The sequence below is a fragment of the Dipteris shenzhenensis genome, chromosome 22 (assembly GCF_047967505.1).
Source record: "Dipteris shenzhenensis isolate YYH24624 ecotype China chromosome 22, Dip_SZ_1.0, whole genome shotgun sequence".
Lineage (NCBI taxonomy): Eukaryota > Viridiplantae > Streptophyta > Polypodiopsida > Gleicheniales > Dipteridaceae > Dipteris > Dipteris shenzhenensis.
In genome coordinates, this window is record NC_141617.1 from 25,297,443 (window position 1) to 25,312,530 (window position 15,088).

Here is a 15,088-nt window from a genome sequence, read left to right on the forward strand (position 1 = left end):
GAGAGGAAGCCGAGGTGGAGAGTAGGCGAGGGCGGAGAGAAGGTGGAGGCGGAAGGGCAGAGGGAGAGGGTGGGCAGCGGGAGCAGCAGCACCTCTACATCCTTGGAGTTGTATAGGTGGAAGGAATCTAGATGGAGAGTACTATAAAAGAAGGGCCTCTTTTGAAGGTGAAGGAGGTACATCATAGGCTGCAGACAAAGCTGTGAAAGGGCTGCCCACCTAGGCTGGCTTCCGGACAGCAAGGTGGAAGGAATCTAGATGGAGAGTCTACATATGCTCGAGGTGGAGCACGCGGGCTCAAGTGTAGAGATATCCAGCAGATAGTAGAAGTACGTGGTGGTAAGATCAAAGGACCACGCTCTGGTGGGGCTTTGGATCTATCTCTCTTTGTATCGTGTCCATAGCTTTGGACGGAAATATATATATTGTTTTGGTAGCTTCTATATTTGGCTGGATCATTGTCTATCGATGAGTCTGCAGATCTAATTGATGCACATAAGTTGAAGAAGTTTGTGATTCCACTCCTCCCCACACACACTGTGTGAGCTCCTGGGCTATTCTATCAGTCTTCCGCTGTGCGTACCCTCTGTTGGTTGATTTCTAACAGTACATAGCCGACGCTCCTTGGGTATCCCCTTAGCTTGTCTGCTCTCGATACGGAGTTGGTGTGATGATACTCCTGCTGAGAGAGAGAGAGAGAGAGAGAGAGAGAGAGAGAGAGATCCTCACTATTGGACTCCTTTTAGGTTGAGCACATCATTTGAGGAGGTCAAGGTGTACCCCATTCCGGCAATGTTATATCTAATAAAGAATTTATTGCAAGTAAGTATATTGTGAATTTAGTATTAGTGCTTGTGATCTTATGTATGCTTGTTTGTTTTTGGTTTTTGAGCCAAAACTGTACATAGTAAATGATATACTGTTGATGAAAGAGGTAAATTGCTGTGAAGAGATTCTCTCTCTATTGCTACTTGGATGATTAATGTGCAACTATGGTTGATTTAAAACAAAGGAATGTTTCCTAATGTCCAAGATGTTTAAATTAATGCTCATTTTGATGGCATGCAGCCCAAACATATTCCTGCACCATTCAAAATTCTTGCCGCTCTATGGCCTTGTGAAAATATCAGTTACCTGCTCATTTGTGGTGCAAAATATGAGACCCATTCTTTCTGATGAAACGAAATCCCAATTCATTGTGCTTCATCCTTGTATGAAACAAAAAATTTCCTGGTCAAACAAATACATGCCATGCTGGCTGCTTTGTACTCTACCACAATGGAACGCTATGCTACAGTATGTTGCTTCTTACTGCTCCAAGTAATGGCACCTGAGCCAAGAGAAAATAACTCTCCATTGGTAGGTTTTTTGTCTTCCACTAAACCTACCCAATTGCATCTATAAATCCATGAAGATCTTTGTCTTCAGCTTTTGTATATACAAGCCCAAAGCACGTTGTACCTTTCAAATATCTGAGTATCTTCTAGCTGCTCTCCAGGGTGACGCCCTGGGTTCCTACTGAAAGCTGAGAAAATCATCAACGTGCTAAGCAAGCTTTGTGCTCAGGATGCAAGTAGGGGTGAAGGAGAGAGAGAACAAAAGCAAACCCAAAAGCTGTCTTTTTATTCTAAGCACCAAAACTGTATACCACGAACTATACGTAACCTCAAGTTGCGAATCCCCCATACGTACCTTCTCTCTCTCTCTCTCTCTCTCTCTCTCTCTCTCTCTTAATACAGAGAAACTTGTCAACGTCCAACTTTCTGGAATACTCTGTCTCCTCCTTACACCCAAATTCTACTCTTCTTAATCAAACCACTCTACCCCCCCCCACCCCACCAAATGGGAACATGACCCTACACCAACTTATTTAGTGACATATCTCGAGCCCCAGTGACCTGATCGACATGAAACGGGTCCCATCTAAAAGCTCACTCAACAACCCCCCACCTCTCTCTGGACTCCATAGCGGAGGTGGACTTACAAAACAACCTGACGCAGCCTCCTACAAAGTGTCATTAAAACCTGCTAACCACCCCTAGTAGTAACAAAACAAAATTTCACATAACATTTCCTCCCTAGCTGCAAAGTACGCAGCACATGCCCAGCAGCTGCATGAGCTAAACCTTCCAAGAGAGGTCCATCATCCTATATCCAAAGCAAAATGTGAGACATTGCCATCCACTGTAAGAAAGCTCATGAAGATAATCAGAGCCCTACCAGCTCCCACATACATGCTGTCCGCCATAAAAGATAACAGAAACATCAAGATCTGAATAGAAACACTGCCATATAAGGCATCCATCCATGCCACACAATGCCTTCCCCAACATGGCTTAGGCATAGGCCAACATGACTGAGGCATAGGCCAACAAACAAGAATCTTCTGCCCAAGTTCAATACCAACTTGATACTGTGAAGTACTCATACCCACATGAGCATGCATAGCATCCAACAAACTAGCAAACTCTCTTCCCTGCTAGGACACCACTGCACTCCATTTATCATTACGCATCACACTTGCATCATGAGGCTGGCTTATCTCCACATAAGCCACAACCTTTGAGGTCACCTCCACACACATAGAACCTTGGGGCTTACCTAACCCATGTTCGATAACCAGAGACCCCTCAACAGGTTCCACTACCTCATCCCTGCAAGCTGCAATATCCTCAACTAGATTACCTGAGTCATCAACAAAATCCGGGAGCAAATGAGCATCCCCCCCATCTGAACAATGCTCGTAGAAAAGACCTGAAAGACACCCATCCTCAAGCACATCACCACACGGGCTGCTATGCATCATATCCTTAATAAGAGCTTCACCCTCACTCACATCCTTTGCTGAAATATTTGACACTTCATGCAAACATACATCATCTGGCTTGTCTCTTAGCATAGAGATTCTTGCGTGAGCTTTTTCCTCATAACCTTTGTTGGGTGTGGGAAGCAATGGAATGGGAGTGGAATGCAAGGGAGCAGATAACAAGTTGAAGAAAACGTGATTTCTTGCGAATGGATAATGAGAAAGTACAAAGAAGTGGCCTATATGGCCTCGATGTCAACCATATGGTTGACCAATGAAGTCAACCTAAGGGTTGACTAAGTCCGAAGGCTAGCCTACAAGGCCCTACTAGGGCTAAGTGCTAACAAACCCCCCTCCATGGTATGATTGAAGTATTCTGGATACATCTCAGGTATACCTGGAAACTATATCATGGTTGCACATATGAGTACAAGATGGATATAGCAACCTATGACAATACAGGGAGATCAACATCACGTAACAAATGGTGCCAAGTGTAAGGCATGTCAAAAGCCTCAAATTTCGGCCGCGGTGGAGCCTTCTTGAAGAGATCTGCTAAGTTGTGTTCCATGGGAGCAGAGGACAACTGTATGTCTCCAATTGATAGTCGCTCTCAAACATAATGATAATGAACCTCAAAGTGCTTTGTGTGCGCATGAAACACTAGGTTTCTCGCAATAGCCAAAGCACTTTGCTTGTCAGTGGAGATGGTAGTAGAAGGTGGCTGGTTGATGTCAAGATCTGCGAGTAGCTTACGGAGCTAGACACACTCTCCTCTAGCTTTGAAGGTTGCCTTGTATTCAGCTTCACAACTGGAAGTAGCAATTGTAGGCTGCTTCTTGCTGAACCATGAAGTGCATGAAGATCCAAGCATGATACAACTGCCACTGTGGGACACTCTAGTGTCAGGACTCAGAACAACCTGCCCAGTCACTCTCCGTGAAACTAGTGGAGACACATCACAATAGAACAGTCCCAAATTTTGTGTGGCCTTCAAGTAGCGGAAGACCTGCTTCACAGCTTGTCAATGTTGTGTACTAGGCATGTGCATGTACCTGCTCAATTGGGAGACGGCATACTGAAGATCAGGTCGAGTATGACATAAATAAGTAAGGCAGCCCACAACCTGCTGATAGAGGGTGGCATCAAATGGTGCACACTCATCCTCGGAGGAGAAACGAAAGCCAGGCTCCAATGGTGTAGAAACGGGCTTGCAATCTTCAAACTGGAAGTGGTCCAAGAGCTATCTTATGTACTTGGACTGACACATCATTATACTCCCCTCAACATATGCAAATTGGATGCCCAAGTAGTAGTGCAACGGGCCCATGTCTGTCATTGCAAATGATTTCTGCAAATCAGCTTTGAAATTTGCAGTTTTGTCCATATGTGGCCTAGTGACAAGCATGTCATCCACATAAAGAATGAGAATTAAAAATTATGTAGCACTTTCGGATATGAAGAGTTGCTTTTGTATGGCTGTTTTGAAAGCCATGGGCTGTCCAATATGCATGTATCTTGGCATACCATGCCCGTGTTGCCTGCTTCAATCCATAAAGGGCCTTTTTGAGCCGGCAAACCTGATTTTCAGAACCATTTTCTCAAAGCCAAGAGGCTGATGTTAGGAATGACCCAACAAAGGGTACGCACAGTGGACGACTGATGGTATTGCCCAAGAGCTCACATAGTGTGGTGTGGGGTGTGGAATCACAAACTTCTTAACTTAATGTGCATAGATGTGCAAGCCAGTAAATAGACAATGCTTAGAAACAAATATAGAAGCAACTCTTTATATTTCCGTCTGTCCACAAAGTAGGACAGGATACAGTACCAAAAGGTTCTCCTACTAGATGTCAAGCACTTCTAGATCTTTGAGCCCGTGTGCTCCACCTTGAGCAAATGTAGACTCTCTGTCTAGAGTGTTCTTCTCAACCTTGCTGCCTTGAATGTCAGCCTAGGTAGGCAACCCTTGCCAAGCTTTGTCTGCAGCACACAGGTCCTCTTGGTCCTCCTGAATGTAGGCCCCAAGATAGCTGTTCTACTGCTCCAACCTGCTTGTGAATGGCTGCTCCAGAAGATATGATGATCACAACACCTTGCTGCCCTAGAAGACAGCCAAGGTCCAGCCTCTAGGGAACTCACCCTGCAGCACACCTTCCACTCTCCTTCACCCCCCACAGTGTGAGGCTTAAGGGAGTGGCTTCAGGCTGCTCCTGTCTGCTCCTTTTCTTGCTGGATAGTTGGATATGAAATGAGGCCCAGGGCCTCTCCTTTTATAGGGCTAAAGGTCCCCTTGAACCAACCGACCAGCCAGCCCTAAATGGGCCAACTGGTTGGTCTGTTTGGGCCGACCAGTCTGCCCCCCTCCCAGTCTGTAAAACCGACCTGGTTGGGGCTTTTCTTTAGACCCTACACAAGGGGCCCTTTTGGGCTGCTGCTAGGCTGCCCTTTTGTTGCTGCTGGAGACCTTCTTGCAGGCTTCATACCTGACCACAAACCCCCACCATGCAGCCGTACAGGTCTGCGCACCTTGCTGATGTCATTGCGCCTCCAAGGATCTGCACAGTCCCGTACAGCCACGTATGACCCGTACTTAGAGACGATGCTGTCCTGTATTGTTCCTTGGTTTTTGGACATTGGGCATTTGGTGCGCTGACGACGTCAATGGGGATGTCATAGTAGCTAGTCCCTGCTATGCATGATGGAGTTTATGGTTTTCCAGCTTATGAGTGACTATCATGAGATTGAAACTGCATTGTATTGTGTTTTTAGAGGATGAGTTTGGGCATATTCCTGGACTCATCTAGGTATATGCTGATTAGTGGTCTTTGAAAGTTCGAATCACCTTACGTGCAACATGGGACAGATTTTGGTTTTACTTGACTTTCGGAGGGTCAGGCTTTGCTTTGTTGGCTTAATAGGAGAAACTCAAACTAAACTTATAGTTGAAAAGAGTAGTCTGCGGCAATTTCCTGCACTTGGCCTTCGGTTGTTTTTTTTGGGCTTCCCTAACAGTAATGTTTAAACTTTTTTCGGTAAAAGAGTAATGTCTAAAGGTTCTTTTTAAATGTATTTTGCAGTACTATATTTTCATATTTGTTGATGCACCGAGCTATCAAATTTTGAAAAATCTGAACATCATCACGACTGGGGTTTTGTACAGACTTTTCTTGAAAAGGAGGTGATTCGCTCAACCTTAAATTGCACTTATTGATTTCACGCTTTGCAAGTCTAGCTTTTGTCAGCATCAGTCTGTTGTTGGCGTAATTGTAAGCAAGTGCTAATAGTAGATGTTTGTTTTATGGATCTTTTTGTCTGCGTATCAGTGTGGTGAAATGGCTGGAACTACAATGGTGTCCTTTCATTTTGAAATAAATGTCCCTCAAGCTTTAGTGAGGTCGAAACAAAGTTTAAATCGTTATCCTTTGTATTTTAGCCTTTAGGGGTTGTGGTCTTGCTTTAACTTCAGATTATTTTTTGGTCATTGGTTATCTTAGCAATGTTTTAGTCAGCACTGAAATTACGGCCAAAGTCTCCGCAAACTTTAAGCTCTTTCTCAATCAATTAGAGTGCCCTGGTTGCTACTGGATGGAATTTACACTTAGGTGATTGATGAAAGTTTTGATTCTTCAAGCAGATTGACACCTATCCAATGGGCTGCATATGCCCTTCTCGCTTTGGGCTGCACGACCGCACAATTGAACTCTTCGTAAGTGAAATAGAACATAGTTTGAAATCTTCTTTTGCTTTCAATGTTTGACTTTCTGATTTTTTGATTGTATGCTAGGCTAGCAAGCTCGTGTTTGCTTTAAGATCTATTTATGTTTGTCTCACAGTACTCAATGTAGTTAGTACTTATTGAAGGCTAACAATATGGCTTTTAAACTCAGGTCGGAACATGTTCTGCAGACTCCTTTACAGGGATGGATCATTGCAATTGTAAGATTTTGTGAATTGGACGCACTCTGGAGCTCAAGCAATTTCTCGTGCACTTTGATCTAAATCTTCTTAAATAATGTGGTTCCACCTCTATGGTTCGGTACATATGACTAGAAATTCTAAATCTAACACCTGGGACAAGGGTGCCTTGGAAGCATACCTGCAATAAAGACTGCTAGGATTGCAGAATAGGAAAGAAAGCAACTAGTATCACTAGGACTATATCAACCTTGAGAAAAAGGTGTCCATCTGATTGGAGAGAATCGGAAGAGCACAATAGTACTTGTTGCATACCATACCTAAAAGCCATATCACATAATAATATGAACTCACATCACCTCCATTGTATATATAGCAGGCCACACGTGCTGCTCATGCACATCATAAACTCAGCTCAGAGAGATGCGTACATGATACTAGGCTTACTCCTAGGATCACCTATTGCAGACACCTAGTAGAGCATGCTCGTAAGCCGTTTAGAGGTATTTTCTTGTGTTTGTGCTGCACTGACCACATGCATAAGGTACTGCTTTTTGTATTATTTTAGGTCACATAAGGGCTGTCTAGAGGACAGTAACTCTCTCTCTCTCTCTCTCTCTCTCTCTCTGAGATTGAGTTAGAGGCACACTTCGCTTGCAGGTGCCTTGTATCCTATGAGATCTGAGGTCACTATCACTGTCTCCAGGGATGGTTTCGGGTCCCTCTCCAGACTCCTCTCCAACCCACATTAGGGATGCTTGGTCACCTTCATCCATGAGGGAGTTAGGCACAGAAAGAGTCTACTTAAAGTGCAGGGATAGGGGCAAGGCAGACTGTTCGACTCCTCTTAGAGTATGATTACAAAGTTCTTCCAATCAGATAACACAGACCATTAGGCCACAGGTGGTCGGCGAGGTAGAGATCCAGAGCCAATGGCACAACACTCGACAGAGGATAGATGCAAAGATCATGCTTAGCGACATCCCATCCATGTTTAGGCTCGGGGCATGACCGGCAAGGGTTACTGTGGCCTTTGTTAGATGCAGAGCCATCGCCAGGAGGCCATGACTGACCACATTTACATATAGCTGCTATCGCTCTATCTCTGTCTTCATGCCAATATAGCCCCACCCATCTTCGGGCGTGCCATGTATCCATTCATGTATCTAATTAGGCATGATATTAGATTTATATGATGATGATGATGCTATGACTATGTAGTACTTAGTACTTAGCATGGGTGATGATGCTCGTTTAGTAGCTCCACCCTTTTAGCTTATTGTATCAGGTTTCTTTCAATCTCATAGTAAACTCTCTCTCTCTCTCTCTCTCTCTCTCTCTCTCTCTCTACTCTTGTTACGCTCAAGTTGAGGTAACATGACCTCGGAAGGGTCAGTGGACACTTTCCTTTAAAGGATCAATGTTTGTATTATATTTTTTTGGGCTTCATGTAAATGATCAAGAAAGGAATCAAGGTCAAGGTCCTTGGTGAGGGTGACATGGCACAAGACTAGGTGGATCTAAGGCTAAGGGGTCTAAATGCATTAAATGTGCCAAGGGGCAAATGATTTCAATGTTATCCCAAGAGAGGGGTAAATGATGCATTGAGGAGATGCCCTCAAATGTAGACATGTGGCATACTAGATCCATCTAGGGAATTGGGGCTTGGTGGAATTTGCAAGCTGGAGCCTTCATGTATGTGGGCTATTTGAAGAGTTTGCTACCACCGAGGTTGGCTGGGAGGAAATTTGTGTGCCTATCCCGTGATTGACTGTTGAGTTGACAAACTGAAGAGAGTGATTGTCATATTGCGTGGTGATTTGAAAAGGTGTGGACGAACGATTTGTGAAGGTGTGGACGAATGATTGAAGGTGTGAGCATATGATTGGCGGAGCATCGGGTTGTGCTGAATTCTGGCAGATTGTTTGCGTCGTCTAGTTCATGCTATCCAGTAGTTCGTCAATGTTGGAGTTGTGTTGGATATCAGAGTGGCGCACGCGCAGGTTTACGGTTTGTTGCCTTCAAGGCTTCTTGGCATCGTGGGGGCTAGCTATTGCACATGACGTGCACTCCACGAGATGAAGCACCTAGCCTATTTAGATGGTGTCGTAACTGGCTGGCGGAACTTTGGTTAATACAAAAGGCTGGAGCGGAACATGATATGGTTGTTGGCGTTCGAATCGTGGGTCAATTATTTTGCAAAGTTTGTGCGTTACAATAGTCAAATGGCTTTGCTACTTGTAATAGACTTAGCTTCAGCTCTTCGTCTCCTTGGAAGCTAATTCTCTGTTTGCCATACAAGATCGTAGCAGGACAGATTATAAATACAGATTGGGAGTGGCTTACAGGGACTAGTTGATCTCTTCATGCAACAAAAATATGCCTTTTAAGTTTTGTTGGGGTATATGCTAGTTTATTTGCCCTCGGTGTAGAAAGTGTCTAGTGTCGTGAACTTTGTGGTTCAGATGCGGGAGATGCTAGCAATTGCAAGAGCTAACATCCGCCAAGCTATGGATAGAGCTAAGGCGTATGCGGATGAAGACAGATCCGTTAGAGAATTGAAGGAAGGAGAAAAAGTTTTTCTTAGAGTTCCTTCGCACTAAGTCTTTGACTGCTGGAGAGTGTGCTAAGCTATCACCCCGATATTGTGGGCCGTGGTTAATTTTAAAAAGAATGGGCAAGGTAGTCTATAAATTAGAATTACCACAGGGTTGTAAGGTACACCCAATGTTTCATGTTTCTCGTTTAAAGAAATTTTTGCATACATGTGACTCACTTATCGAGGGTGTTGTTTTGTTTCAGGAGATAGAGGATAATGCAAGACACAAACCAACAAGAATCCTAGACCGAGGAACAATGTAAGTATGCAATTAGAAGATACCCATGGTGTTGGTTGCATGGCATGGTTTACCTCTATCAGAAGCTACTTGGGAATCCGTATACCAGTTACGGAGAGTGTTCCCAGATTTTATCATCGAGGACGTTGATGCCTGAAGAGGGAAGGAATGTTACGCTCGAGTTGAGGTAACATGACCTCGGAAGGTCAATGGACATTTGCCTTTAAAGGATCAATGTTTGTATTATATTTGTTTGGGCTTCACGTAAATGATCAAGAAAGGAATCAAGGTCAAGGTCCTTGGTGAGGGTGACATGGCACAAGACTAGGTGGATCTAAGGCTAAGGGGTCTGAATGCATTAAATGTGCCAAGGGGCAAATGATTTCAATGTTATCCCAAGAGAGGGATAAATGATGCATTGAGGAGATGCCCTCAAATGTAGACATGTGGCATACTAGGTCTATCTAGGGAATTGGGGCTTGGTGGAATCTGCAAGCTGGAGCCTTCACGTATGTGGGCTATTTGAAGAGTTTGCTACCACCGAGGTTGGCTGGGAGGAAATTTATGTGTGCCTGCCCTGTGATTGACTGTTGAGCTGACAAACTGAAGAGAGTGATCGTCATAACTCTGGGTGTAGTTGAGCACAAGATCGAGAGGGCATGGAGGGTAGGGAGAGACCCCAACCGAGAGCAGCCCTTGATCATACGGTTCCATGATGCTCAGGCACGACTTTCGGCCTTACGATGCAAGTCAGTCCTAAGAGATTAGCCAACGATCTCCATGGATGAGGACCTCACCCCACTACAGGTTGAGAAGAGGCACTTCCTGTTGTAGCAGCATGATCAAGCCCGTAAGGAGGGGAAGTGGGCAGTAGTCTGGGATGGACGACTTCTTACAAGCCCCCGTCAGGTATCATCCCCCCCTCCCCCTCCCGCATAGGGAGGCGAGGTCTATGAGACTCAAATCTCCGAGGACCTATCCTGCAGCATTTCGGACTGTAATGGTACTTTGTGGTTAGTACCAGGGAACTTCTCGAAATCCTATACAGGTCGTGACATAGTCTTTTACACAGAGACACATCAGAGTTCAGAGCGTCCACTACCAGTACTCAACGGTACTCGTGGGAGTCTGCTTTCAGAGATGAGACCATGGACACAGAGGGAGTACGTGGATCAGAAGTTCTCTATAGATCTATCCTTTTGGGGACCATTTCAGTTGAGCAGAGAGATGCACATTCCAGGTTTCTTTGGATCCGGATCCGTCGACACACGGACAGCCGGGATCTGTTTGCTGCAGTATGCTACTTCCCTCCTGAGACCTACCACTTTGCGAGAGACATTTGAGATGATGCTAAGACATCTCCATTTGCAGCCCTATATTAGTCCATTGTTGATTTCTCGAGCCGCGGAGAAGTCCTCCTAGTTGGAGACTTCAATGCGAGGACAGGTGACTGTCAGGTACCACTCCTTGACTTCAGGGATGATTCCATTCTACTGCCAGACATTGATCTTCAGGATGTAGGTATGATATGGGTTTCGGTTGACAGACGAGGGCCAGTCACATCTTATGGGCATGCTCTATTAGACCTTGGCAGGATGCATGATCTCATTATCTATAATGGTCTCAACAGATGGCCCGCCTCGGGTGGTTTCACATGCTTCTCACATGGGGGAGGTTCTAGCATTGCTGATTACATCATGGAATCCCCTGCCTTCACAGCACGCATCACCGATTTCACTGGAGCACCTCTTCCTCCAAGGGCTGATCACACTTATCTTTTCTTTAGCTTTTCCACTCCTTGCCGCTGCATAGCACCTTCCACCCAATGAGTTCTTACCCCACCTATCATGATATACGCTTCGATCGTGACCACTCAACTACATACTCTGACCGTCTGTACATACTCCTTGCTTACATTGACTTCATACCCTATTAGAGGACCGTGCTACCTTGATCACCTGCTCACTACACGAGGCTGTCCTTCATGCTTTCCCTCACACCACTCGCTCCACACGCCCACCACCTCTTGGGATCGTACCCTGTAATAATTGGTACGATGAAGAGTGTAAGGCTTTAAGCCGTCAGCTCAGATTCGAAACCAAAAACAGCCTTCTGAGTGAATCTGAGACGCTACACGAGTTTTGTCGACTGGTACGTCGGAAGAAACTAGATTTCGTTTGCCGGAACTAGGAGGAACTACTGAACATTTTGTTTAGTAACAACTCTAAAGACTTCTGGTGGAGATTTTTAGAGGGACGGTCCCCCTCACCACTCACCGACACTCAAGTCTGGTATAACTATATTATATGACATCCAAAACTAGCCATCCCTTGACCTCTCACATATGCCACGTCCCACATCCTGTACCCTCATCACTGCGGGGGGAGTGAAGGATGCCGTAATGAAACTTCATAATGGCTGAGCGAAGGATCACGAGGGGCTATGCATTGAGCTCATTACATATGGGATTAACCTCCTAGTCTCGATCTCAGCAAAGCTATTTATTGAAGCTGTTTGTTTGGGGTTTCCACGCACCTGGACTATTTACACTATTTCACCCATCCACAAGGCAGGGGATCCCATGAGCTCGGAGAATTATTGGACCATTATGATTGGACATGTTATGTCCAAGATATATGCATCAGTGCTTGATTCCGAGGTTAGCAAGTTGGAACGGCTACAGGTTCTCATGCCATCACTGATGATTCACAGTAAGCCATCCGTTACTCACCAGATATTCAGGCTGAGTTTGGGTCAGCTCCATTACAGATAGATGCTGCATTTCAAGTTATCACATATCTCTACCGAGTCAAAGAGTAAGGGGATTACTCTTTCGGACGCGGCAGGCTGCCATGGCTAGCATTGTCTTCCTCTATGACACTCTCAGCTGGGGGTGACCAGAGATGCTAGTATGCACGCACAAAGAGAGGTTTGAGGGACTGGGGCTCCACATGGACAGACTCCCTCCCTTCCAGTATAGTATGGATGCTCCGTTTTCTCCCCTCATGTCACACAATGTCAACCACGTAATCTGTGAGGATCTCTTACAGCTACACACATTCCGAACGTGGTTGGGACCGAGCAAACTCCCAGTGAAGCTTAGCTTCTACAGAGATCATTGTTTACATATACAGAGGAGGGTTTCATTGACCTACCAGGATACACACAGATCCACTTACCCCACTCAATGAGGATCTCTATTGGTCAGTTCCAGGTCTCTTCACATAGACTTTCTATCGAGAGCGGCAGAGCAGAGCGCTTACCCAAGGAGAGACGCTTATGCACATTATGTGACATGCAAGAGGTTGAGACAAAGGAGCACCTCATCTTTAGGTGTCCCGTTTACTATGAGATCCGAGGCGTTTCTACTGCCTCTTCAGAGATAGCTATCGGGTTTTGTCCCGATTCCTCTTCTATCCAGATCAGAGATGCTTGATAGGCTTTATTTATTAGGTAGTCTGGCATCGCGAGAGGATACTTCGATCATGGAGACAGGAGTAGACCTCTTCCTTGGTAGACCTTGCTCAGAGCTCTATCATAGAGTTCTTTTAGCCATATCACCTGGACTCCCTTGAGACGAGACCTCAACATGATCGGGACCCAGAGCTAGTGACTCGATAGCTCAGATAGAGGATGGGCGCGCGGATTACACTTGGGGATATTCCCTCCATGTTTCGCGTCGGCGGAGCACGGCCGATAGGGGTTTCTGTAGCCCTTGTTATGCGTAGAGCTATGACTAGGAGACTCCACAGAACTACACCCTCGAGTGGTCGACATCACTCTATCGTTGACTTCATGCTTCTAGTGCCTCATCCACCCTTGATGTCTTGATGATGATGATGATGTTGGTGATGATGATGTGATTGATATGTAGTCAACCACCGACATGACGATGTTGCACTTAGTATTTAGTACTACCATTCTGCCTTTTTTCGCATTGTACATTGGTGTGGATGCTCGTTTAGTAGCTTCACCCTCACAGCTCGTTTGTGTCAGAATTTTCACAGTCTCATAGATCCATCGGTCTTCCGAAGACTTTAGTAAACTTTCTCTCTCTCTCTCTCTCTCTCTCTCCATCCATGATGCACAGCTCAGATCCTTGGCTCTTTCCATTTATCTCAGATGCATTTATTCTCTAGTTTACACTATAAGGTTGTGCTTGACACCTCAGTTTCCCTAGGTATGATGTATTTTAGCTTTTGGTCTCATAGGACTTTCTGGTCTTTCAAAGGCTTAAATGTTGCGTTTCCAACATGCCCCCCTTTACATGGGCTAGCTAGCTGTCAGTGCACTTGTCTCAAGGGACGATCCTTCAAAAATCAAAGCCTCCATTGAGCATACTTCTTGATGCTTGGTCTGGGATCAAAACTCCATTGCTTTCGAGTCTTTCCACCACTTTGATCCTCTTATCACTGCACTATAAGACCTAAGAGATGGGAGTGTGCAGCCCCCCCCCCCCTCTCTCTCTGTCTCTCTCTCGGGTCTGGTCTCTAAGATGCCAAGCGCCATGCATGCTCATTTGAACAAAAGATATGTTGAGCTAGCCAGACTTGAGTGTCAATGTGTCCACATGCATTTCCAGGATCCAGTATCAAGTCTTTTCTATATGATTCGCTTGTCCGCCTATCTGGGATGTATGATAGTCCCTTTTGGGGACAGACCTATCAAACAAGATTGGTCTTGCATAGAGAGACTTCATGTTCTGCTTCTTGCTTAGATGATTTGTAGCAAGCCATGAGTTCCACATTAGATCATACTAGCGGAGTTTGGGACTACCCCACCATAGATCGATGTAGTCTTCTAGGTGGTCACTTATCTCCATCGAGTCAGGGACTTTGGACTACGACATTTAGACGGCACAGATTACCATGGCTAGCCTTGACTTCATATATGGCAAGGGGGTTTAGAGGAGCTAGTATGCTTGGACTCGTAGATAGTTCGTAGGCTTGGGTTTACAGATGGACATACTGCCGTTGTTTCAACATAGCCTTGAGACTGCATTCATTCTGATTGCCCAAGACGTGAACTAGGGCATTAGAGAGGATCCATTGCAGCTCCACACATAGAGGACTTAGTTAGCACCTACCGAGCTATCAGGTAAACTCAGCTTGTAGAGATATCACTGCTTATGGATCTTCCACATCTAGATTAATCTTCCACATGCATTGAGGATCTTGATCGGATTCTTTTGAGCCTATTTACATAGGCTACAGGACAGAGGGCACCCATGTGAGAGACTTATTTGCACTTTATATGATATGTAGGACACCGAGATAGAGGATTGCTTTGCATGCAAAGGCATTGTATTCTACGAGATCCGTGGATGCATCACTGTCTTTTTAGTAGTGTTTTTGACCCAAGTAGAGAGTTTTTGCCATCAAGGGAGAGTTTTTAGCATACCTTGATGAGCGACGCGTGATGCTTTCCGCCTCGAGGTCCATAGACATAGAGATCAGCTCGTATGAGCACGTGAGGGACCATCAAAGCCCGATCAAAGGATGATCACAGACTTTTTCTCTAACGGCCT

At 45.2% G+C, this 15,088-nt stretch overlaps 1 protein-coding gene across 4 annotated transcripts in view; it reads left to right on the top strand.

Moving 5' to 3' along the window:
- Positions 1-15,088, top strand: part of LOC147887918 (CMP-sialic acid transporter 2-like) — a 51,904-nt gene that overhangs the window by 11,765 nt on the left and 25,051 nt on the right. For all 4 annotated transcript variants that reach the window (XM_087393333.1, XM_087393334.1, XM_087393336.1 and 1 more), the window contains exons 7-10: positions 747-822; positions 5,887-5,987; positions 6,444-6,515; positions 6,697-6,745. In XM_087393333.1, the coding sequence (XP_087249459.1) occupies positions 747-822; positions 5,887-5,987; positions 6,444-6,515; positions 6,697-6,745 (298 nt within the window). The remainder of the gene's footprint in view (positions 1-746; positions 823-5,886; positions 5,988-6,443; positions 6,516-6,696; positions 6,746-15,088) is intronic.